The sequence below is a fragment of the Ictalurus punctatus genome, chromosome 12 (assembly GCF_001660625.3).
Source record: "Ictalurus punctatus breed USDA103 chromosome 12, Coco_2.0, whole genome shotgun sequence".
Taxonomy (NCBI): Eukaryota; Metazoa; Chordata; class Actinopteri; order Siluriformes; family Ictaluridae; genus Ictalurus; species Ictalurus punctatus.
Genome location: NC_030427.2, coordinates 17349024 through 17373786, shown reverse-complemented (window position 1 = coordinate 17373786; position 24763 = coordinate 17349024). Strand labels below are relative to the sequence as shown.

The window sequence follows — 24763 nt, the reverse complement described above, 5'->3', positions numbered from 1 at the left end:
TAAACTTTATCATTGATTAATTTATTTATTTTCCAATTATAATACATAGAAAAATTGTAAGAAATTTGTCAATTGTTTAATTACAACCAAAATTACAAAATCAAACGTATTCTTTGGTGTGGGAAGAATCTAACTGTAAAGTTGTGTCACTCTGTATACCTGCAGCGGGCAATTAATAGCCCTCTGAGTCAACATCGTTGGCACAAAGTAAAACATCACTGCTAGAAAAAAAAGAAAGATAATTAGGCTTTATTTTAAAAACCGCGAATAATCAACATATGTGAGTACAACCATCAGGACAGAAAGCAGGTCTGTCTCAAGAACACTATATGCTGCTGCTGAGGATGGTACCACTTAAAAACCATAAGATGGCTTTGGACCTCAATTCATATGAACATATTACACAACTGCACTATTTGACCATGTAGTTTTAGCACATTTATAGAAGGGATTTATTTATAATAATGTTATATATATATATATATATATATATATATATATATATATATATATATATATATATATATATATATATATATATATTATAAAAGCAGCTTTATTTATTTATAAAGCTGCTTTGGGACAATGTACGTTGTTAAAAGCGCTATACAAATAAAACGGAATTTAATTGAATTTCTGCTCATGTTCAATGGAGAAAGTGCACACACACACACACGCATGCACGCGCACATACACGCACGCACGCGCACACACACACACACACAAACATAGGTTTAGTGTCCACAATTCAAAATCGTTGCCAAGATAACATCTTATCCTTGTGCATCTCTTTTAAAAACAGAGGAACCAGACATATCACTTAACCTAAACCTAAAAACAACTAAGATAACGAAAGTATTGAGTGGGTTTAGTTTTCAACCTGACATGTGTATGTAACACTGAGAAATCAAAACTATTTGGTGTGCTTATAACAAAACAAAATCAAAACAAATGATTTTTGAGCAGAAGCAGAGTAAAATCTTCCCTCCAAAGCTGTGGAATGTCAGTACTCGGGGCTGCACAGACTAGTTGATTAAAACATTCACTAGTTGCTGCTGCGAGGTGTCGACTAGTCGGGAGTGGGGAAAAAACAGTGAAGTAAATGAAATAAAGAAAGCAGGTAAATTTACTTTGTCAGAATAGATGACTAAGTCAGAAGTCAGTTCTGCAGTCAACTGCACAAGACTACACTGAGAAAAGCTTTAATGGACCATTAACACGTTGATATCACTTTGTCTGCAGTGCAGAGGTGTATAGAAGATCAGCATTTTTGCTCACTGCTAAGTTAATGCTTTTACTGTATGGTTGAGGTAGCGCTAGGTCATCATGATGCATTTGAAAAAACAGATCATTCATAAGGCTAACCCATTCTGCTCATTTCTAAATCCAACATTTATATAATCTCTAATAAAAACATGTCCTGGCTTTGGTTGTCCTATAGAGAAGATGGGAGAAAACATGCATCGTGCTACATCACATGTGAAGGTTCATCTTACTGGTTGTGCATGAAGGTGTCAAGTCTAGAGATGTGATGGCTTCGCTGGCATAAAGAGGTTTTGCTGCTGATCATCTGTAAACAGCCTTGGTTTAGACTCAGATCAACAGCACATGCTAGCTCAAAGAGGCTGATTCAGACTTGTTTTCAGATGCTACAGGTGCTGGAGTTAAATGTGGCGTTATAAACTCCTACACTGCTGTAGACATTTTATCCTCCCTCCATCATTAAGCTAAGTTTTAGTTTACATTTCTGCACCAGTTAATCTGCGATTTCAGCTGTGCCACCAGTTGGTCCATAAGGGCGCATTTTACGAACTGGTATGTCCTTAAATAGTGCAGTATAATACACAGATTTATTCTTTTTTTGCACATTTCTTGCACAGGCATATTTACTTTGATTGTAGCCTGAACCGCATCGTAGTCATTGTAGCAATTAGTAGTCGTGCAACCCCTAGTCAATACAAACAAAAATCTCATATTTACATCTTTTACTCACACCCGCTTATACAGTAGTGCTTGAAAGTTCATGAACACTTTAGAATTTTCTATATTTCTGCGTAAATATGACCTAAAACAACATCAGATTGTCCTAAAAGTAAAGTCCTAAAAGTAAATAAAAAGAACCCAAATTAAATAAAGAAGACATTAATTTATACTTGGTCATTTATTTATTGAGGGAAATTATCCAGTATTACATATCTGTGAGTGGCAAAAGTATGTGAACCTTTGCTTTCAGTATCTGGTGTGACACACTTGTGCAGCAATAACAGCAACTAAACGTTTCCGGTAACTGTTGATCAGTCCTGCACATCGGCTTGGAGGAATTTTAGCCCATTCCTCAGTACAGAACAGCTTCAACTCTGGGATGTTTTTGGGTTTCCTCACATGAACTGCTTGCTTCAGGTCCTTCCACAACAAATTAAGGTCAGGAGTTTGATTTGGCCATTCCAAAACATCAACTTTATTCTTCTTTAACCATTCTTTGGTAGAATGACTTGTGCGCTTAGGGTCGTTGTCCTGCTGCATGACCCACTTTCTCTTCAGATTCAGTTCATGGACAGATGTCATGACATTTTCCTGTACAATTCGCTGGTATAATTCAGAATTCATTGTTTCATCAATGATGACAAACCATTCTGGCCCAGACACATCAAAACAGACCCAAACCATGATACTACCACCACCATGTTTCACAGATGGGATAAGGTTCATATGCTGGAATGCAGTGTTTTCCTTTCTCCAAACATAACACTTCTCATTTAAACCAAAAATTTTTATTTTGTTTCATCCATCCACAAAACATTTTTCCAATAGCCTTTTGGCTTGTCCATGTGATTTTTTTAGCAAACTGCAGAAGGGCAGCAATGTTCTTTTTGGAGAGCAGTGGCTTTCTCCTTGCAACCCTGACATGAACACCATTGTTGTTCAGTGTTCTTCTGATGGTGGACTCATGAACATTAACATTAGCCAATGTGAGAGAGGCCTTTAGTTGCTTAGAAGTTACCCTGGGTTCCTTTGTGACCTCGCAGACTATTACATGTCTTGCTCTTGGACTGATGTTTGTTGGTCTCCACTCCTGGAGAGGGTAACAGTGGTCTTGAATTTCCTCCATCTGTACACAGTCTGTCTGACTGTGGATTGGTGAAGTCCAAGCTCTTTCCAACGTGATGAGCTTCAACAACTCTTTTTCTGAGGTCCTCAGAAATCTCCTTTGTTCGTACCATGACACACTTCCACAATCGTGTTGTAAAGCTCAGACTTTTATAGATCTCTGTTTTTTTAAATAAAACAGGGCTCTCTCTCACACCAGATTGTCATCCCATTGACTGAAAACACCTGACTCTAATGTCACTTTCAAATTAACTACTAATCCTAGAGGTTCACATACTTTTGCCACTATTACAGATATGTAATACTGAACCATTTTCCTCAATAAATAAATGACCAAGTACAATATTTTTGTTTCATTTGTTTAATTGGGTTCTCTTTATCTACTTTTAGGACTTGAGTGAAAATATGATGATGTTTTAGGTCATATTTATGCAGATATATAAAAAAATTCTAAAGGGTTCACAAACTTTCAAGCACCACTGTACTTCAGTTCTACAGTAGACATACATTATATTCAAAAGGCCACAAGAGGAGAGAATGAAATTGAGAACAGAGTTGTCGTACACATGTAAATAACTTTGACACTAAGCTCTGTATTAGCATTGGCTTTTGTCAGCGATGGAATATTTTGGTGCTTCTGGGCACAAATGTTCATTTTCAACAGAATGTTGCCTTCCAAGCTTGGGTCATGAAGCTTCTCCAGAATCAGAGCAGTGTACTGGTGTAGTGTATGGTGTTATTCCACCATAGTCTGTTGCATCTTGGGCTATAGTAGGTAGATCGATGAATTAGATGAATTAAAACAGTGTAAATTTTCACTTCAGTGAATGGTAAAGGACAGCAAGGTCAAAATATACCAAGGAGGAGGGCAAATTTCAGTGTGGGGTTTTCCTGGGCCACCAGAGAGAAACTGAGTGAGCAGGTGGATGGGAGATAGGAAATCCAAGATAAGAAACCAATCTCTATGGTTTGGGGTCGAAACACAGTGTGAGGGAGAGGGAGGGCCAGCCCTAAAGGTGTGTTCCACTAATGAAGGCAGTTCTTCCAGCTGCCTGGTGGAATCATCTTGTGGGTAAAAAAAGACAAAATGGCTGAAGAATTGTTCTAGCAGATCCTGAAAAGTGAAAGATAACAAGAGAGGTAAAATACAGTTATCTAAAGGACAACTAAATATTTATACAATATATACAGCGTTACCAGGGTATTAGATCCTCCTGTATTGTAGCTATACCTTTTGGCAGTTGTATCAGGTACGCCTAACATACAAGTACATTTTGCAGGTGTACATTCCATGACTGTACCCATTCTGTTGCTATGCACAATTTATTGCTCCCATCTGTTAACCGCTGACCAAATATTAATTGGTTTGTCTACCATTAATACTGACACAGTAGTGTGTTGTGCTAGTATGAGTGTATCAGAGGGGTATTAAACAAAACAAGCTAATAAAAGCTTATTTGATTGACTTAGCATAACAGGTTAATCCATTAAAGAATATCATGTGCAAATTATTTCTGCTACTTCAAACTGAAATTTGTCAACGAAGGCCCACGTATGCACAAGAAAAAAAAAAGCAACACCTCAGCAATGAACAAAGCTGACTCTTATATACAGTATATGAATAAATAAAATGAAACAAAATAATTTCAATTGATATTACTCAAAATGAAGTTTGAATACAAACTTGATCTCTCAAGTAAAAAGTACAAAGAGTAGACTATGACAAAGTCACAGTTAATGCAATCTGACTACTTTAAGGCTGAATTTTTTACGTAGTGTACTGTGTTCATATCATTTTTAGGATGGATGTTCATGTTTTTTTTAACCCTGTGTTGTGCTGCTATGGAACGAAGTAAATTATAAAATGTTATTGACCTTTTAGTGGATTTTAGAAAAGATTGGTTATGTATTTATAAAAGAGTTATTTCTGTTAGAAATTAATTAATAAAATGGTACTCAAGCCAACATCTTAATATCTAGCCAGGTTTACTTAATCTACTCTAATTGTACAACATTAGAATATGTTAATGATGGATTCGGAGTCCTGTTTTTGAAATATGATTTATTGATGTCAGATACAAATAAATGTTTGAAACTTGTCAAACATTTACATTTAAAATCAGTGTGTAACAAATGAGGATGTGTGTCCCGATTTAACATGCCATTAATACATTTTCAATTAGTCTTGACAAAAGAGTAAGCCATGCTTCTTTAAAATAGGATAGACACATTTTTTTCAATTATTAATTGCAAGAAAGCCTACATAAGGTGGAAATTCATACACACACACACACACACACACACACACACACACACACACACACAAACACATATCTATCTATCTATCTATATATAATTCATATATACAGAAGAGATTTATATTTTATAAAACAGAGCTTGTATAATTGTATCATACCCTATATATAAGATTATTTAGCCAGATTTGTGATTTTATAATGTCCATGCTTTTGCAGGTACAGTGGTGTTGCTTAGCTTTGTAAACACCTGAGAATAATTGGGTGTACCACCCAAATAATATCTGGTCAGTAGTTGTATGGTTTCATCTTTTCCATTGTTAGACAGGGTGGGGGTGTCAATAACCTGCATAGCAATAGATCAAATACAGTCAGTAACTGAACACCTAGGAAGCGCTGTCATATGGTAGATATGTGATAAAATGTTCATTGTGCCCAGCTACAAGCCAGGAATAGCTAATAAAGGGCTAAAAGTGCTAATGGAATGGATATTTAGTATTTTATCCAAATATAAATTGGCCCATTATAAGCACGTTTTCAAATTTGAGCAAAAGTGCCACATACTTATTTAAAGCTTAGCATAAGGATTATTTTTAAATAATGCATAATTATGCAAAAGGTATAGGTATTTGCCTTTGCTTTTTGTTACCGTCATTGACGGTAGTTGCATCAAGAATGTAGTTGCAACACATGCAGGACAAATTACAGTGATTTGCAGTCACAGGTAACCTATTATTTGAGTCATACTTCCGGCACTGCTCTAGAATGGATGTGGCAACGCCCTCATCAAGCAATGTTTTTTTTTAACCTTTTATTTAAACACTCAAGACAGTGATAACGGCATACCAAAGTTGGTATGGCAAAAGCACAACCTGGCCAAGTGTTTTTCTTCTGAAATACTTGACTCTTTTTTTTTTTTTGATAATTATTATTATTTTAGCAGTTAGCAACCTGTGAGCCAATTTAGGAGTTGCTTAAGGTTGTGTGTGTTCGCTCTTTGATGTCAGCAAGATATAGTGGAATGCATTTCACAAAGCAAACAAGACTGAATCAGTCAGGTGTTGAAATATACCCTTGAAACAAGATAGTGCTACTGGCTACTGTGGTCCTAAACAGAAGCTAAAGTAATAAGGAAGACTCACCAGGTGTTCTTCTTGTGGTTTTCTTTTCTTCTTGTGGTTTTAATATGGTGATGTAATACTGAAAAAAGAGAAAATTAAGCAAGTTAACAAAATTTAGTTTATGATTTACAAGAAAACAGCTGATGGTGAAATTGAAATCAAAGTTTATGTGTGATACAGAGTGAAAGAAAGAGAGAGAGAGAAAGAAAGAGAGAGAGAGAGAGAGAGAGAGACATGTGTGGACAGGGCTGACATTCCAGTGGTATTCCTGCTTTGACACCATTACCACCCCCTACCTCCTCACTTCTGCACATTCCTTTCGCTTTACTGTTTACAGTCAGGTTTTACACTCTGACTGCTTGATACTGTGCATGTTTTGAAATACAGACCTAAAGTGCCTATCTGAGATTCAGTTATTAAGCAATGCTTTTGCTGGGTTTTTTTGTTTTGTTTTTTTGCATAAATTGACCAGTAGAACAGGTTGACACAGTAGAAACGATATGGGTCACATAAGATAACATTAACTCTGAATCCACTACGTCGGCCTGAAGGCACCACACCCTGAAAGTAAAGTGGGAAAGAGGGTGGCTGAGGAAGAGAGAGATAAAGGAGAACAGGTTTAATAAATGAATAGTACAGTACAGTTTGACAATAAGCTCCTAAATATTTTTTTTTACAAAGCATGGGATAAGAGAAATAATAGGAGAGAGAAAGAGAGAGACAGAGAGAGAACCCAAACTCAATAACAGAAACTAGATGTGAGATGACGTTAGAATGATTAATAAGTAATGAATGAGTAGTGAAGCTGCACAAACACCACCTGTATAGTTTCTGGCAGGTGAAATGGACAGAATGCAGTGAAATACACGGATTAAAGTTTAGCAGCATTTGTGGCTACTTTAGACATATTTTTTTTCAAACTTAATATTTAGGCATTTTGATCCCTGTCTGCATTTCGATGTCAAAATAAAACAAGGTATTTTAAACTCAGTGAGGTTTTTTTTTCTTTTTTTTTCTTTTTTTAACAAATAAGACAATATAGACAAATAGTATGGAATTAAATTTGTGCCAAAAGTACTGAATGTAACTTTGCAAGAAATGAACAAAAATATACAGTGAGAAAGAAGAAAAACACTGAAACTGAAAACAGTGAACTCAGTGGCAAAAATTAAACCTGGTCTTAAAAAATAAACAGCATTCTTTGTTGACCGTTTTCCAAGCTTTGTTTTAGCTAATCACTGTTTATGAATACGCTGTCAGAGTTTTGGATAAGCTCTCAAAGTTTACGCTCCATATGTTTACGGTCACTACTCTGGCACACACCACACTTAACAGCACTTTACTCACTATAAGCTAGTGAGATTTGGATCAACAGCTCAAGTGTCCAACTGAAGAGGAGGAGGAGGAGGAGGAGGATGATGACGGCATTGCACCATGCTGCTCCTGAGAGCTCATCTCAAAAAAATAGTGGTATGGGAGTACACAAACCTCAAATATTAATTACAGGCTAATATACTGACTAAGTAAGTAAGTCATTTCTACTACAAAGTACAAATGCTATACAGTAACTATACAGAGAACCTCATGAAGAACGTGCTCCAAAATTCACATCACTGAACTCTCTATTTCCAGGTCAATCCAAATCTCACTAGCCAATGAGAGTAAAGGGCTGTAAAGCCCCGCCCACACGTAAGGTTTGTGCCAGCATGGTGAACGTAAAACGTTTGAAAGCGTAAATGAAAACTCTGGCTGCGCGTTCATAAAGCATGATTAGTGAAAATGAAGTTTTCTTCTGTCTCATTGTATATTTTTGTTCAATTCTTGAAAATTTCATTCCATAAAATAATAAAACACTGTTTTAGTACATCAGTCAAATTGCAATGGTAAAAAAAAGGTAAAATTGCAATGGTAAAAAAAAAAAAAAGCAAAGGCACAATGATAGTTTGCCATCGAGCAGATATATATATATATATATATATATATATATATATATATATATATATATATATATATATATATATATATATATATATATATATATATATATATATCTCATGACCACAAAAGCCAAAACCTAGACTCATAATTAAAACACTAGCTAAGTATGTGCAATTCCATGTTTCCAGGTGTATTTGGGAATTAGACAGATCGTAAATAATATATTTGATACAGTTGGGAATGTCACATTTTACAGCTGAAAGCATGTACTTAGTAAGCTAAGCAATGTATTTGAGCAGAAAATGTTTGGGCAAGAAAGAGACAGTTCAGCTGTTTATAGCAAAGAAGAAGAGGCGAATATAATTGTAGAATGAATAGTAAACTCACTCCGTAGTCTTCTTCTTCTTGTGGAGGCAGACACCGATAATGATTGCAAGGAGAAATAGAACGGCTATGACGATTCCAGCGATGGCTCCACTAGACAGGCCCTCCGATTCCTGCACTGCTGAATCTGCACAGAAAAAAACAAAAAAGTTGCATCACATACAGAAATACGGACATTACAATGTAATGCTCATTTTTATAGCATATTAAGAGTTAATAGAAATGCTTATTAATTAAATGAATATTCTTCTCTTGATCAGTGACTTCCTTATAGCAACACCACTGCCTGCATGGCAATTAAGTAGAATATGGGTTATGATCTGTGTGTATATGTATAGCAATAAAATAGGTTTGTGCATGGTCTTTACCCTTCACCATGAGATTGTGGTTGGCAGTCTTTTTGAGTCCAGTGATGGGATTAGATGCTTCACAAGTATATATGCCACTCTTCATGGATTCAAAACTCGAGATCATCAAGCATGCGTTTGCTTCGCCGGGTATAACCGAGTCATTGAACTTCCATTCAAATTTGGGATATGGGACTGAGGCAAAAGTGCAATTTATGGTCACGGTTTGGCCCTCCGTGGCATATTTTTCTCCCTTTATTGCCACATTCTCTGGCCCATCTGACAATAGAACAAAAAAAGGAGGTTTAGAGAGATCAAAATAATTGTAAGATTGGACTTGATTTGTGAGTAGAGATACTCACAAGACGTTTTGTTAATTCTGTTTTAGTTTGTTACAATTATCATAAAAAAAGTTGATTCATTTCAAAATGTTTTATTTCAATAATCATCTTCAAAACACCCTGCATTTGCGCATGCAAGCCAGTACATTTGATCAACTTACAGTTGATTATCACATAGTATTTACTGGCTCCACTGCTGATTTTATTCTTCAGCTCGCATTTGTACTCCCCAGCGTCCTCCTTCTGTACAGTGGGGATGGTGAGGGTACTCTTGTCCGTGCTGAAGACGATGCGATTGGTATTATCCAGAGGTTTACCATCCTTATGCCAATGTACGCTGTCGGCATTCCCTGCACTGGATTTGCATGTAAGGTTCATTGTGCTGTTACCAGCAATAAAAGTCGAAGTAGAGACACTGATGTTCGTGTCTGAAATAGCTTCTGTTAAACAGAAAGAGAGAAACCAGGTGACACTGTTAAGTACATTTCATTCACATTCACACACACACACACACACACACACACACACACACACACACACACACACACATACACACATACACACACATACATACACACACATACACAAAGTCATTCATATCTAGGTGCGATCTGGTGTAGCCAGTTTGTCTACTTGCGAACCCACATGAACACAACAAGGAAAACATGTGCAAAACTCACAGATAATAACATGGGAATGAAAACTGGTGCAGTGAGGTAAAAGTAGTTGTGGTAATGGCATTTTAAATTTGTCCCAGAATTATTTAAGCCCCATTTTACCATCAATAATGTTCCTATGCATAATTTAAAATACTTTAATGACAGTTCCACTGTCAATTAGTGAAATATCATGCTAGTAATAGACAAAATAGAAAATGCTCCATTCTCTGTAATATATAGAATCCAACAATGCAGGTTTGTTAGGTCTGTGCAATAAGAGATAATCTAATTCAAACCCAGAACCAGCCCAAATGGTCAATAAAAGAAGCCCAGTGAACAGGAAGTATTAAAAACATGCAGTTATCCTGAATACCTTTTTACCTTTTTATGTAACTAGTCTTATAACACTACATATATCATAATAAAAATACCTATGGGAATAAGTAAACACATTTAGATTGCATTCTAAGGCTAGGCAATATGATAAGTATAATATCGATATTTTGATCAAATACATTTTTCTGGCCTATAAATATGTGGGACAACAGAAAAGCATTTGCGCTATAGTCAGGAAATGTTCTCTGGGTGGGAGGGTACATACACTCTCACCCCTGTCAATCACAGTGACAATAGCCAATCATGTGAGTATGCAGAAGACGGTAGATAGCGCTTTCCTCAGAGTGTGTTAAAATGCCCTGTGACGCAGGAGGAGCAGCGGTTTGATAAGTTGCAGTTTGTTGGCTTCATCTGTTTCAGGAGATGCACGTGTTAAGCTAGCCCTTCCCCTTTCCCGTCCCTTCAGTAGCTACCATATGATGGGAGGATCTGGCTGGTGGGGGGGAATTGGCAGGTGAAGAATTTGGGGAGAAATCTATTTATAATCTCCATCCATCCATCGCAGGGCAAAATTACACACACTCACACACTACGGACAATTTAGAGATGCCATCCTTCCTACAATGAATGTCTTTGGACTGGGGGAGGAAGCCTGGAGGAACCTCCTGAAGCGCAGGGAGAAAATGCAGCCTCCATGCACAGGGGGTGGAGGCAGGATTTGAGCCTCCAGCCCCAGAGGTGCGAGGCAAGTGTGCTAACAACTAGGCCACTGTGCCTGCTCTATTGCTGACATGTTTATGATAATTAATTTCAATCTAAATAAAGTCTTTGACTGAACACTGCAGCAACACTACAGACCAAATTAAGGAGATGTCTTCTCACGCCTCCGAAACCCCCAGAAAATTCTGAAACACACTTATTCACTGGCAATCTTTATTCTTGTGATACCCCACTATCCTCATGTCATTTTTTTTTTCCACAAAAACGTTGGTTGCTGAATCCATTTTCCCTGCAGATATCTACAAATTCAAGACCTTCACAAAAAATCCCCCAAGTTCCCCTCCATTATACATTCCTCAGCTTAGACAATACTGTAAAATTAAACCCCAATGTCACATGCACCACTTATAAACTCTACAATATACTATGGACATACTAGTCCCCTCCCTGTGATACTTTACTGAATGATCAGAGGAGTTAGGGAGTGATACTGACACTGACACTTAATCACACTGTACAACACTGAATGCAATACAGTGGGGTGTGGCACTTACAGCTATAAATCAGAACCTTGGCTGCTAAACTAAAGACATTTTAATGTTTAATCACATATTGAGAGCCACATTGTGTCAACTTAGAATGACCAGTACTCATCCAGGTTTTATATTTTACTTAAGAAGTTTTCATAATCCCTTAAACACATTGTGGGCAACCGTATAACCGCACACCTCTTCTCTCCCCTCGCTTTTTTCAGATGGCCTTTACAGTGGAATGCATCATGGTGAATCCAAGCAAACAACCATATTCACCCCTGAACTACACCTACTAAGTAACATTCTCTGAATGCCTTTTCTCTGCCGCCTGGATGATATTACATACACAGGCCTGTCTCTTTACCGTACTCTGTTGCTCATTGTCCATTTACTTAACTGGATGCATATTATCACACTTCTGACAATTCATTCAGCAAGTTTTTGTTGCGTATGTAATGAAGTTTATGGAACAACTACACTCTTTGTTTCTGTAGCCTTTCATCATCATGTATTATAAATTAGGGGCAAACAATTACCATAGCAATGACTCATAGAGGTAAGCTATCTACCATAGTTCAGAGCAAACAATCCCAGATACTTGCTATGCTGCATGCATGCACACACAAGCACACTGAATACACACACCCCAAACTGTTGGCTGCATTCAGGCAGTCTTTCCTCACTGATTCAATCCAGGCTAAAGAGCTACAGAGACCTGCGTAACTCTGAGAGCCCAATTAGCAGAATAGAAAGGCCCCACAGTGGTTCACACCAGTGAAAATGTAGCCATGTAGCCTTTTGTACGGTTCTAATGCACAGCTTTTGTTTGAATTTGAACAACATTTTCTGAATGCATCAGGCACTCACTCATCACTGTCATTAAGTTCAATTTTTTTGTCCAATTATTGTAACACATTTGGAGAATGCTTATTTTTGATGGGGTTTCTCTGGGTTTCTGATTGGAAGGTTGGGGGTTCAAGCCCCAGCACTGCCAAGCCGGCACTGTTGGGCCCCTGACTCTCTCTGCTCCATGAACGCTGTATCATGTGACCCTGTGCTCTGACCCCAAGCTCCTAACATGCTGGGACATGCGAAGAAAAGAATTTCACTCAGCTGTAATGTATATGTTATTAAAGACTCATTATCATGTATTGAACTTTTATCATTACTAAGGAATATTAAATAAATTGTATTAAATTTTGTGCATTGTTACACCCCTGTTTAATTTTTTTAATAAATAAATAAATAAAAACACACACACACACACACACACATATGAATATATATATATATATATATATATATATATATATATATATATATATATATATATATATATATATATATATTCATTGCTACTTGTTCATTGTGCACAAAAAAGGCGAGTCAAACCCAGACCTAACAGGTACACAGAGTAGTGGTTTATGTCTACTTCCTGAGACAAGTTTCTCAACACTGCCTATTTATCTGCTTTAGAAAACTAATTTGTTATACTCATATTCAGTTTACTTTTATTAGACACTGTCATTAAGCACTTTCACCGAAATTTAGATCTGGATCCCTAATTAATGAGAAATGGCTAGAAAACTCTCTGAGGTGACACAATGAAGAAACTTTCAGAGGAACAGATTCGAGAGGGAGTACATCCTCTTTCGGGTGATTCTGGAGAGAGTGGGATTATAAGGGATATGGAATTTTTGGTGTGATCATAGTATGAATAGGAGTCCTGGAATGAGCACTTGGGGAAATTATACTCACAGCAGGGATTCTTAGGAGGTTTAAGTGTAAGTGTCCTAGTGAGATTATCCACTGCAGCATGAGGATCATACAGGTTGATGGGGTTTCTTTTTGGACCAGCATCTTTTCAGGAAATACAGCTTTTTCAACTACTTCAACAAAACCCAACAATGAATATTAGTAATATACTGTAGGAATATTTCAGAACGTTAGCTAAAGAATTACTGCCATTTGTTTCAGACCAAGCATGTTTATCTTGATTCAGATGTTGTGCTTAAGATATTATGGTATGATGTTATCTTAAATAGATTGCATGGGTGAATGGGGATATGTGTCTCACTGGTTGCAAAATCAAAGTGCCCTCTCTCGATCTCTCACATGTAACAGTTTGTCTGCACGCTCACTTAATAGCTGTATGCTAATGAATACCTTTGTGTACACGCAATTCACAGAACCGTCCATATTTTCAATGACAGAGCACAGTCTGCTTTGATTTGATTGTGAAATGATAATGGATTTCCAAATTGTTGCAGTTTCATGTTGTCTTTTCTTTAGCGTCACAAGGTACACTCGGCTTACATCACATAGTAGCACATGGCATCAGATGTTGGCATTGGAACATCTATGTGAATACCTCTATTAAGCTTATTCACAAGATTTCCACAACACGCTTCCTTCATTTCGTAACCCGCCCGCTCCTCCTGATTCATCCTCCCTAAATACTGAAGCCTGTGCCAACTTTTAAGACGGGACGATTGAAAAGACCTTCACCCCTACACTACACATTCATGATTCCCTTTCTCTTTTGCGGGCACATTTTTCTCATCTAGCAACACAAGAGATGCTGCAAATCATCTTGTCCTGCAATCCTACCACCTGCCTATTGGATCCAATCCCTTCCACAATGCTCCAGAAGACCTCCTCCACTACATCACTAGTATCATTAATGGCTCCATAATATCTAATCATGTACCAACTGCATTCAAGAGTTTCCTGAACAAACTCACTCTGGATCCCTTCTGCCAGGAAGAATGGGAGAAACTGCCCAAATCCAGGTGTGTAAAGCTAGCAAAGAAGACCTAAAGCTGTAACTGCTGCCAAAAGAGCTTCTACAAAGTACTGAATAAGGGGTCTGAATACTGATCTACAGTACATGAGAGATTTCGGTTTATGATTTTTAATACATTTGGAAACACTTTTGTGTGTACCTTTGTATACCTGTGTATCTTTTAGTCAAGTTATGCATAAATGTTTGTGCAAGCCAAACCAAACCAAAAATTTCCACCAGATTTTGGAAATGCTGATTTTCTTTATACTCGTGTACATATGTTGATCATGCGTAAAGTGCAAAGCATGTTCCCAAACACAGCTCGTTTACATTTAGTGACACGCAAAAAACTCCATAAAAGGTCAAGTGCACAGACAGCTGGAGGAGCCTGAATACTTTCTGAACCCACGGTATTCTATACTATTAAAGGTTTAAATGACTATGTGCATTTTCCTTCTTCTTTGTATAATATTACTATAACCGGCTAATAAACCGTCCACTACCAAACTGATCATAAATTAGATCGCTGGTAAAGGTAGACAAAGGTGAGATTTCAGTATCACAGATGATATTCATTGTGATATGTGCATCAATTTAGCCAAGACTTTTCTGTCTTATATCACTACAACCAATATTTTAGTCATCACTAACATTAGCCAAGTTGGATAGGTTAGCATAGAGGTTCCCAGGCTAAAAGTTCCTGAGGTTTTATTATTATTTTTTACTGAGAAGGTTTCTGGTTTACATGGGAAAAAAATGTGACTTTTGAATTGTGTTAACAAATTTAACACCAAACTATATCATCAGAATTACTTATTCAAGAGTTATTCCATTTAATTTTTTTTTACTTCACATGTACTTTGAAGGACTCACCTAGGACAGACAATTGGGTGACCTCTGAAGTGACGTAGCGCATGGTCTTGCTGTTGTAGGCCATGCAGCTGTAGTTGCCACTCTGTTCCTCTCCCAGGTTTGAGAGAATTACTGTAGCAGTCTTCTGGGGAAGTCCGGCTCCGTTAAAAAGCCATATGAATTCAGCAGCAGGGCTGGACTTAGCCGAGCATGACAATGTCAGGTTGGAACCCTTCTTCAGGACATCAGCTGGAGGCACTTGAGTTTTAGTGACAAGCTCAGGGCCATCTAAAGATTCGGGGGAAAGTTGTGTAAGTACATTGGCCAAGTATGACAAATTTAAAGTAATATTAAAAAAAAAAAAAAAAAAGCTAGATCAAACTGACATACACGAAGATTAAAAAAAGATTCTTTTTGACAGGTTCTGGTGAAGGACACATGTAAATCTTAAATGAAAGGGGAAATATTTTTGCAGCAGAAAGCAGCACATATGTTTTTTTATGTCAAATCTCTCAGAATGTGTACAACAAATGTTTTAGTGAAATATGTCATAGAGAATAATAGACTATGAGCTGTCGATAGAAATAAACAACAACCATATCAGTAATCACTTGTTGGCTGTTCTGCTTTTTCTGAAGTATATTTAAGGGTCCATGCACCAAAGGTGATAGTACCGAATAGCTTTTGTGCTAGCTTTTCTTTGATGGGGTGGGGGGGAATCAAGCACATAGTAATAGCATCAGAGTGTTTCAGAAAGAATTTATAAGAAATTAGTCTGGTCCACATTGAACAAATCAGGGCTTGAAATGCAGGTGGGACATATAGATGCAAAAAAGTGTGCAGAACCAGTACCATTACCTTGCATTAATTTGTCTTATAAATGTAAGTAATTTGTATTGCAGAAAAGTTATTTAATATATGTTTAAAATATATATTTTTAAACCCATAAAATGTGCATTTGCAAAAATATTCATCTGATTGCCATCAGAAGTAACCTAATTAGTTATATGGAGTTCAATTAAAGTGTTACATGAACTCAGTATAATTACACCTGTTTCTGGATGGGTGTTTTTTAGAGAACATACTGTGACAAAGATGACTAACTCTGCTCAGGAACACAGTGGACTCAAGAGTAAGATCACACAGGAGTTTTATTGACAGGTCGAGTCATAGCACATAACTAAAAAAAAATAATAAAAAATAAAAAAATGAAAATGAAAAAGAAAGAAAAGAAAATAACTTTCTGCTTCACAGCTAGACAGCTCACTGCTAGACTTTATAGCTGCTCTGCTCTACATACTGGCAGGCCAGTATTCACACACTCTCTCTCTCTCACTCACTCACTCACACATACACACACACACACACACACACACACACACACACACACATGCTCAGCTCACTGTTAGAGACAGTTCATTAATATAACCGGGAAAATCAGTGGCAGGTGTTAATCAGCTTCTCTGTGTACATGCAGACTGCTGCTAAACCAAGCTCTGCCTGCACTTAAACAAACAGCATCATGATTAGCTATTAAAACAACTCAGAACAAGTCTCAGTCCCAGTATCAATCAGTGTTTGAACTCTGGAGAGATCCACAGCTCAGATGGGATAGGCTGGGCTTTAGGAAAGATTGGCAAGAAGAAACCATTAATGAAAACCCAAGTACAAAGTCGATACAAAAGGTGTGGAGGGGGATGTCTCCAAGGGTCCACAAGTCCACTCCTCCTCTTTACCAAATTGTATGCCAGAAATACCTTTAAAATATCAAATTTCAGATTCGACCTTGACTCTCTTTTGGATTCCAAAACCAGTTCATCTGCTGGTTACAGTGATAATTCCATATCAATCCTTCACTTGTTCTTAAGAAAAGGGTTCACTGGTCTGATGAGACCAAAACTGAACATTTGAGCTTTGTGCAAACTCAACGTTGCTCATCACACTGAGAACACCATCCCCATACTGAAGCATGGCGGTAGCATTATGGTAGCTTGTATAGCTACACTGAAGTGAGTCAAAACCAAGAACATTGTGTTAGAACGGTTCGGTCAAACCCAGACCTCAATCTAATTGAAAATCCTTGCCAAGACCCCACCAACAGCCTCCATCCAATCTGATATAGATTGAGCAATTATGCAATGATGATTGGGCAAATATATCCTAAGCTGACAGAGACATATCACAGAAAACATGCAGCTATAGTCTGCTTTTTTTTGCTAAACCTTTGTGTCACAATAAAAGTACACCTTCAAATGTTAGATATATTGTGTAAATTCAAATGGTAAAAATTACAATAAAGTCTATTCCAAATTCCAGGCCAGAATACTTCATTTGGTCTGCATTTCTGTGTTAAATTATGGTGTTCCAACTTCAATAAAATTCTTTAAAATGTGGTGTTCCATGCAGTTCCTGGACATATAATTGAAAAAAAGGCATTCTTACTGCTTGTAGGGTTTGTCTAGCGCATTACCCCTAGAGGCAGAGCTGCTTTTGTAGTGGTGCAAACAGAAATCATAAGGGCTCCCAACCATGACATCATCTAGGTGAAATTCTAAGTGTGTGTTGCTGTGGGAAACCATGCCTCTCATGCATGAGTAAAAACCTTTACAGAAACAGAGCTGCAAATGTATCAGAAACGTTTCTCAGACCTATGTTTTTAACTCCTAATAAAAACTCCTTACTGAAGACTACTTACTACTACTACTTACTAATCGGTCAAGCGCAGGTCATTTATAAACAGTCTGAGATTAAATAGCATTCACCACATCATATAGATTTGAATTACGTTCATCGATCATTTGCATTTTGCTGCTTGAAAATGTGTTGTGTGACTACATTAAATTAATTGTATAGGGAGCAGGATGCATTATGCTCTCAGTACATGTAAACTAGTGGCTTTCATCATCAGTCACCTATATAGCTTGTATACATTGGAATGAAATGTAATTTCTTCAGGACCATAGTGCAACACACAATGCAGTATCATGGTACACAGGATTATATAAAGTGCAAATACATTATGAGAGTATTATGAGAGTCTCACAACAGTATGAGACACATGAAAAGTGTGCAATAAATACTCAGGACAATAAACTTGGGAAAGTTCACACTAATTACACAGGACAACAGATCAGTATTGGATGAAAGAACCAGTACAAGCAATAGACTGCAAAGAAGAATAGTCTCAGTGCAGACTAATAGCATAGTCTTTAACATTATAAAATCTTATTATTATTATTATTATTATTATTATTATTTTTAGCATTTTTCAGTTCCTCATCTTTCATCATCTTTCGGTTTTTACCACTGATTTTCCCATGAAAACAGTACAACCTGTTCAGAATTACTGGCACTTTAACAAAATTATTCTCCAGGATAAATCCTTCCTGGAAAAATTCAGTAATTCTAGTGAAATAGGGAAAAATGAAAAGGACATTTTTGAAAATGTAACACATGGTTGCGGCGAAAACACAGACTTATCATTTTCTGCCAATTACGTACATATAATTCTATAGCAACAGAGTGCAGTCATGCTGACAGAGATAATGAATGTGACATCTGCTATGTCATGGGCAGATCTACGTTTATCTGTACCTTGTTCCAATTTGGATAGAGAGCAAAAAGCTGACCATATGCGTAAATATTAGTTTGTTCATGTTAATAACGTGGGTGGTGACAGTAGTTTGGCTTACGGTTACCTAAAACAGGAGGGTGTGCAGGTAAGGAAATGGTTCCCAAAATATGATTCTTTTGTTGGAGAGCCTGTTGTTCAAGTGTGTCTAAGTTAGTTTCGAATTTGCACGGATTACTGCAGGTAAATGTTGTGACTAAGCCTGACTCTTTCCCAATGCCATGTACAGAAGACTGTGTGGACTCGCTAGGGGCAACCATGTCTGTTAGAAAATTTGATTTGCTTAAAAAGTATTGGCAGTATTGACAGCTCTGCTTTTATTTTATTTATGCCAAGTGGATTATATTCTTAGAAAGTAGTTAATTTTGGTTTGCGGAAATGTTCCAACACTTAATGAGTAGGTTTTTGGCCGGGTTGGACGACTGTGCCCAAGGGAAAAAAAATTCAGCTTGGGGGGAGGTGGTAAGAGGGGGGGTTTAGACAATAAACATGATATTTTCTCAGTGGCATTTCCTGAAGGGGACATCAAACGTCCTGCTGTGGTAAACATGGTTAATAATAATAAGGATGCATTAAATCCAAACTACACGACTGGTAAATGTATTTTTTTTAATCTAAGCCACACATTCATTCATTATCTCTGTCATTCATAAAGACAATCGGAACTAGGCATTCACGTAGAAAGTATCTATTGCCAATTGTCAGTAACTTTGGCATACTTTGGCATATGTTGAGCAATAACATGAAAAAATCCTTTTAAACATTTTAAACTTGTTTTGTCTACAATTAGTGTAACTGCTTTCTTTATGCATTATAATGTTTTGCATTATTATTTGCACAATGAAAAATAAGATGGGCAATTCATGTTCCTGCCTACTATTGTGCTGTGTATCTAGACCACGCTATAGCATGTAGTAATGCATGGGAACATTGACATTACATTCGTTTTTGTTTAAGTGGTTGGCTTAGGTATGTTTCATAATCAACCTCGTGAAAAAGGAGTCCAGAGTGAACAGCCAACAACAACAACATCCTGACACTGGGCTCTGCAACATTTTGATGTGTATGGCGGAGGATGTTCAGCTCCTTTAGTGGACTAACGTGATCATAATCCTCTAAATGTTCTACACTCTTTGAAGAACTCAAACCAACAGTAAATGCACTGGTGCTTCTTCCTGCAATGCTACAATTTAGTAACGTGATAGCTGAGGGATACCTCACCATACAGGTGTCTCCTATAAGCTGACTTGAATAAAAGTAGGGAAGCTTGCTAGCTCTTGCTGGCTCTCTCTTTCCCTCTCTTCCACTGTCTCTTATGTTAACAGGTGCCTCCAGCTGCTTCAGAGTCAGACAGCAGTCTGGTTGAGAGCTGCCTCTTAGTTTACCCAACCTATCATGTTGTCTCAAGTTGCTGCCCCTCCCCTCTCTCTCTATAGTTCTCTCTTTTCCCCCAATCCCATATGGTGTTCATGTTACCACTACACTGGAAATAAGCCACAATGTTTTCTTGTTTTCTAATTAATGCATAAAGCATATTTTTGTAATAGGACTAAATATAATTGGGTGGTTGTTAGCGTACCTGGCCACCATGCCCAAATATCATTTATTTCTGGGAAACACTGCAAACTGATTTACCACTTAAACCAGCACTATAGTTGAGCATCCATACTTACTCTGTAAATGTATTTTAATTTGCCACATGCCAAACGTTTACACTACATTTGCTGGTAAATCAAAGCAGAAGTTTTGTCGCAGCCGAGATGGCTTTTGAATGGTGTGCCACACACACATCCCACTACACCCGGCACGCTTCTTTTCTGTGCATTATTGACATGGTCTAAACACACTTCCATGTACCTGAATTGTTCCATGACCTCCTCATGGATCCTCCACAGGCTTTGTTCTATTGCCACAATGTTCACAGTGCCACGTGCACTGTTGACAGTTCTGAATGGCTGGGATCAGAGCATTGTTCGAATGAAAAGCTCAGAGGTAAATAAGCTGACGCTACCCGCTTTATAGCAGCCAGTGGTGTAATGCTTAAAAAAATAGAAGAGTAAACTGTGGTAAGTTAAGATTTAACAGTACAGGTAATTAGTGGTTTCTGCTTATCTATAGGTTAGGCCATGTGCTGTAACAAAACAATGATTAGAAAGGAAGCTTGTTGCTGAGACTGTGGTAAAAACGTTACTGTTAATATGAATTTGTTTAAATCTAATTGTAGTGCAGTATGAAGCCACATGGCAGTTCACACTATAATATGTGGTTGCTTCTAACATTTATTTTAAATCAACATTTAATGTATGTGAGTAAACATGCTTTAGCACTCGTGTGTGCACTCTACAGTGTGGTCAGGTGCAATTTTTTTGTGGACTTACAGTTGACGGTGAGGTTGAAAGCGTCACTAGTTGAAGATTCCAGTGGGCTCTTGGCTGTGCAGGAGAGTGGCCCCATCAGATCTGCACGAAAAACTCCGTTAATGATGAGCTGGCTCCCGTTCTGCACTATATGCATCCCATCCACCACAACTGGAATGGAGTTGTTCTGCCAACTGTACACGAGTAAAGACCCTTTTGCGACGCAGGTGAGGATTACAGTGCTGTTGAATTCCACTGCTTCAGGGAGGTTGGCCATGATTTTCACATCCGCCACAGGCTCTGCGGGAGATGGATGAATATATTAAAGAACAAAGTAACAAGAGACAGACAGGAGTGGAGGTCAGACTTTGAATGCAACTTTGCACTACAGTCAGTTGGTCTACTTCTTATCAAACTGAACTGGATTTTGCCTTTTTTTTATTTTATAATGAAACATAATTGTCTCATTCACCAATCAAGCACTTAGTGCTCGCGGTGGGCAGTGTCGGCTTGGCGGTTAAGGCTCTGGGTTACTGATCGGAAGGTGAGGGGTTCAAGACCCAGCACTGCCAAGCTGCCACTGTTAGGCCCTTGAGCAAGGCCCTTAACCCCAGGGGTGCTGTATCACAGCTGACCTTGTGCTCTGACCCCTGTGCTCCTGACATTCTGGGGTATGTGAAAAAAAGAATTTCACTGTGCATATGTATATCTGATAAATAAAGACTCATTATTATAATAATATGTCTGGATCGAGAGAAAAAGAGTAGGGGAAAAGCTGAAAATCTCACTGCAGTCCCAGCCACACACTCGTTCCCTTTCAAAGGGAACTCGGCATTCCCGGGTGCTTCCCATCCCCTTCTCAGGGAACAGGGTTACATACCTAACCCAGACGTCTTAAATGAGTACACGAGGCTGTCTATTACTTCATTTCTGTGCTCCATTCAAAAACGGCCACACCCTTACAGTTCCCATCTGAGTTTTCATGTTTCTGAGCTTTTACATTTCTAACGTCAAAACCACCAGATACTAAATCTTACCAAAAAAATACCATATAGCATTTAAATATGTCTCAGTAAAATGTGGGTGAAGATTTGAACCCTTCAGTTTATAAATGGTCAGCATGGATCCCATTGTGTCTCAACAGTTATTAGTGTCTATGTAGGCTATAAGGCTGATTAACATAGGCTGTGTTTTATTTGAGCTATAGTCAGATTAAAATGGTCAGATTCAAGAGAAATCTAAAACTATATATGATGTACTAGAATTAACCAAGATAAAGAAACAAATATGCAACTTTTGAAGGAAAATGTGAAATAAGTTATTTTGATGTAACCTACCCAGCACCACGAGCGCAGTCTGACCCACCAGCTGGTTCAGATTGGAATCCACTATAGTCAAGGTATAACGTCCACCGTCAGCCGCAGTCAGCGTGTTTAACTGTAGCGTGGACATGTTCCTGTAATAGGTCACACGGCCCATGTACGCGTCCGACACCTTCTCTTTCACTTCCGTGGCCGTGTAGACGGGAACACTGCCACCGGATTTGGGGATGAATGACCACGTCACAGTCTCGACCAAAATCGATGGAGGAACCGTTGCCGTGAAGTTCACGCTTTTACCCCTCACACCACTCACTTCTCCTGGCATCACAAGCTGGTCAGCAGAACAGAAACCTGTGGGTTCAGGAGGCGTTAGAAGTGTCCATAAACTAATCTGAATCACACATTGTAACCTGCGTTAGCAAATAAAGTTTTCTTCTTCTTCTTCTTCTTCTTATTATTATTATTATTATTACTATTTATTAACTGTAAAGCAGACTGTAGCCTAATTATGTCTTTAACAGAGTATTTAGTCTCCGTTGATTAATAGGTGAACACATATGCCACCATATCACTTCTTTCTAAAGTCCAACACTTCACATTTTTAATTAATGTAGAGCTATAATATTGCAGGTATACAGATACTTACCAGCTTCTGCTAGAAGCAACAAAATCAACCACGAATTGTACAAATCCATTGTAAACCGTCTGTACCTCTCAAGTCACAGCCAGGAAACAGGTTCAGTCATAATCTGTCAGTATGATGAGTGTAGAGAGACACACCCAGACGCACACCTAGGTTCAATCCCAAATATTCCACTTCTTCCTGTATACGTGCACTAGGTAGAACACGGTGTAAAGGATTAGGTACTACAGTTCGACATATATGATAATATATCACTGTCACTGTGTGTCTGTGTGTGATCCCGCTGCTATTTACGCAATAACCATATATACACATCGTGAATAACCGGGTTTTTTTATTTATTCCGGAACGGATATTCGTGTCGTTACGGTAATATAAGAAACAAGGCACATTGTTTTGGCGTCTTGTAACCCACCTACAGGTAGCCCTTATCCCATCACACCCTACCTGAGTGAGAACCTGTTCTATGAATCTGTTACTAAAGATCTGAGAGGGTTCAGCAACCACCCACTGCTATTTGTAATAAACATATATATAGGCTATGTATATAAGAAAGAAAAAACCCATGTATATGTAATGCTATTCAAGTTAAGGCATACGTTGTACAGATCACTTTTTTGGGGTGGGGGGTAAATACTAATTATATAATGAAAATGTTAATCATGTTAAAGGAAAACCAACATGTCATATAATACATGAAGCATTTACACCCTTACAAAATGCCCCAAAAGTAAGTCCCTTCTTCTTCTTTTAAATATTATTTTATTGATTTATTATTATTATTATTACAAATGTTCAGCACTGGCTGTCTTTATCAAATCTGTAACCACATTATAGCTAAAAGAAGATACATTTGAACGTTTCCTTTACTTATTGTAAAAAAGTGTTTCTCACAACACAAACCTAACATCCTTTACTGAATAATGGTTAATCTAGTGCCTCAGTAAGTAACAGGCGTGCACACTAATGAAAGAATGGAGCATTATCATGTGTTTCCTAGTGGATATATATATATATATATATATATATATATATATATATATATATATATATATATATATATATATATAAGGGTTCTTCAGAACTGGGGGAACCTGCAAAGGTTTTATGTAGAACCCTTTAACATAGTGTTTCCATATCAGAAAATATTGCAAGTAAAACCCTTTTTGGAAGCTAAGAACCCTTAAATATCCACCGAACCCTTACAAGAGCCCTTGAAGAACAGCTTATTATGAGACTGTATATATAAATATAGATTAACCATACGCTATGCTTTGTAATTCTGACCATCATTATTATTATTATTATTATTATTATTATTATTATTATTATTATTATTATTATTATTTATATCTTTAGATATAATACACATTTGCCTTCCTCAGAGCCAAACAAATAGACCTTGCTGAAATATATATTTTTAAAAAAATT

The 24763-nt window shown here is 37.5% G+C and overlaps 1 protein-coding gene across 2 annotated transcripts; it reads right to left on the bottom strand.

Moving 5' to 3' along the window:
- On the bottom strand, window positions 1–23588 carry si:ch211-264f5.6 (carcinoembryonic antigen-related cell adhesion molecule 1). Of its 2 annotated transcripts, none has more exons than XM_047159106.2 (9): window positions 23336–23588; window positions 22705–23040; window positions 21389–21667; window positions 15401–15667; window positions 9656–9934; window positions 9175–9432; window positions 8810–8933; window positions 6506–6563; window positions 1–4222 (listed from the first exon to the last, which is right to left on the bottom strand). In XM_047159106.2, the coding sequence occupies exons 1-8, from the start codon at window positions 23382–23384 to the stop codon at window positions 6545–6547; spliced, it is 1611 nt and encodes a 536-aa protein (XP_047015062.1). In that variant the 5' UTR covers window positions 23385–23588; the 3' UTR covers window positions 1–4222; window positions 6506–6544. The 2 variants fall into 2 exon arrangements, with proteins under 2 accessions (XP_047015062.1, XP_017337552.1); XM_017482063.3 differs by lacking the exon at window positions 1–4222 and adding an exon at window positions 5156–5709.
- Between the last annotated feature and the right edge of the window lie 1175 nt (window positions 23589–24763).

What these genes read in the sequence shown, in the direction of transcription:
- si:ch211-264f5.6 (XM_047159106.2), bottom strand. Translation starts at nt 23,384, where the DNA reads ATGGATTTGTACAATTCGTGGTTGATTTTGTTGCTTCTAGCAGAAGCT. An exon ending in CACCCAATTGTCTGTCCTAG is followed by an intron (nt 9,935 to 15,400) that starts GTGAGTCCTTCA and finishes TCTGTTTAACAG; the next exon opens with AAGCTATTTCAGACACGAAC. An exon ending in ATACTATGTGATAATCAACT is followed by an intron (nt 9,433 to 9,655) that starts GTAAGTTGATCA and finishes TTCTATTGTCAG; the next exon opens with ATGGGCCAGAGAATGTGGCA.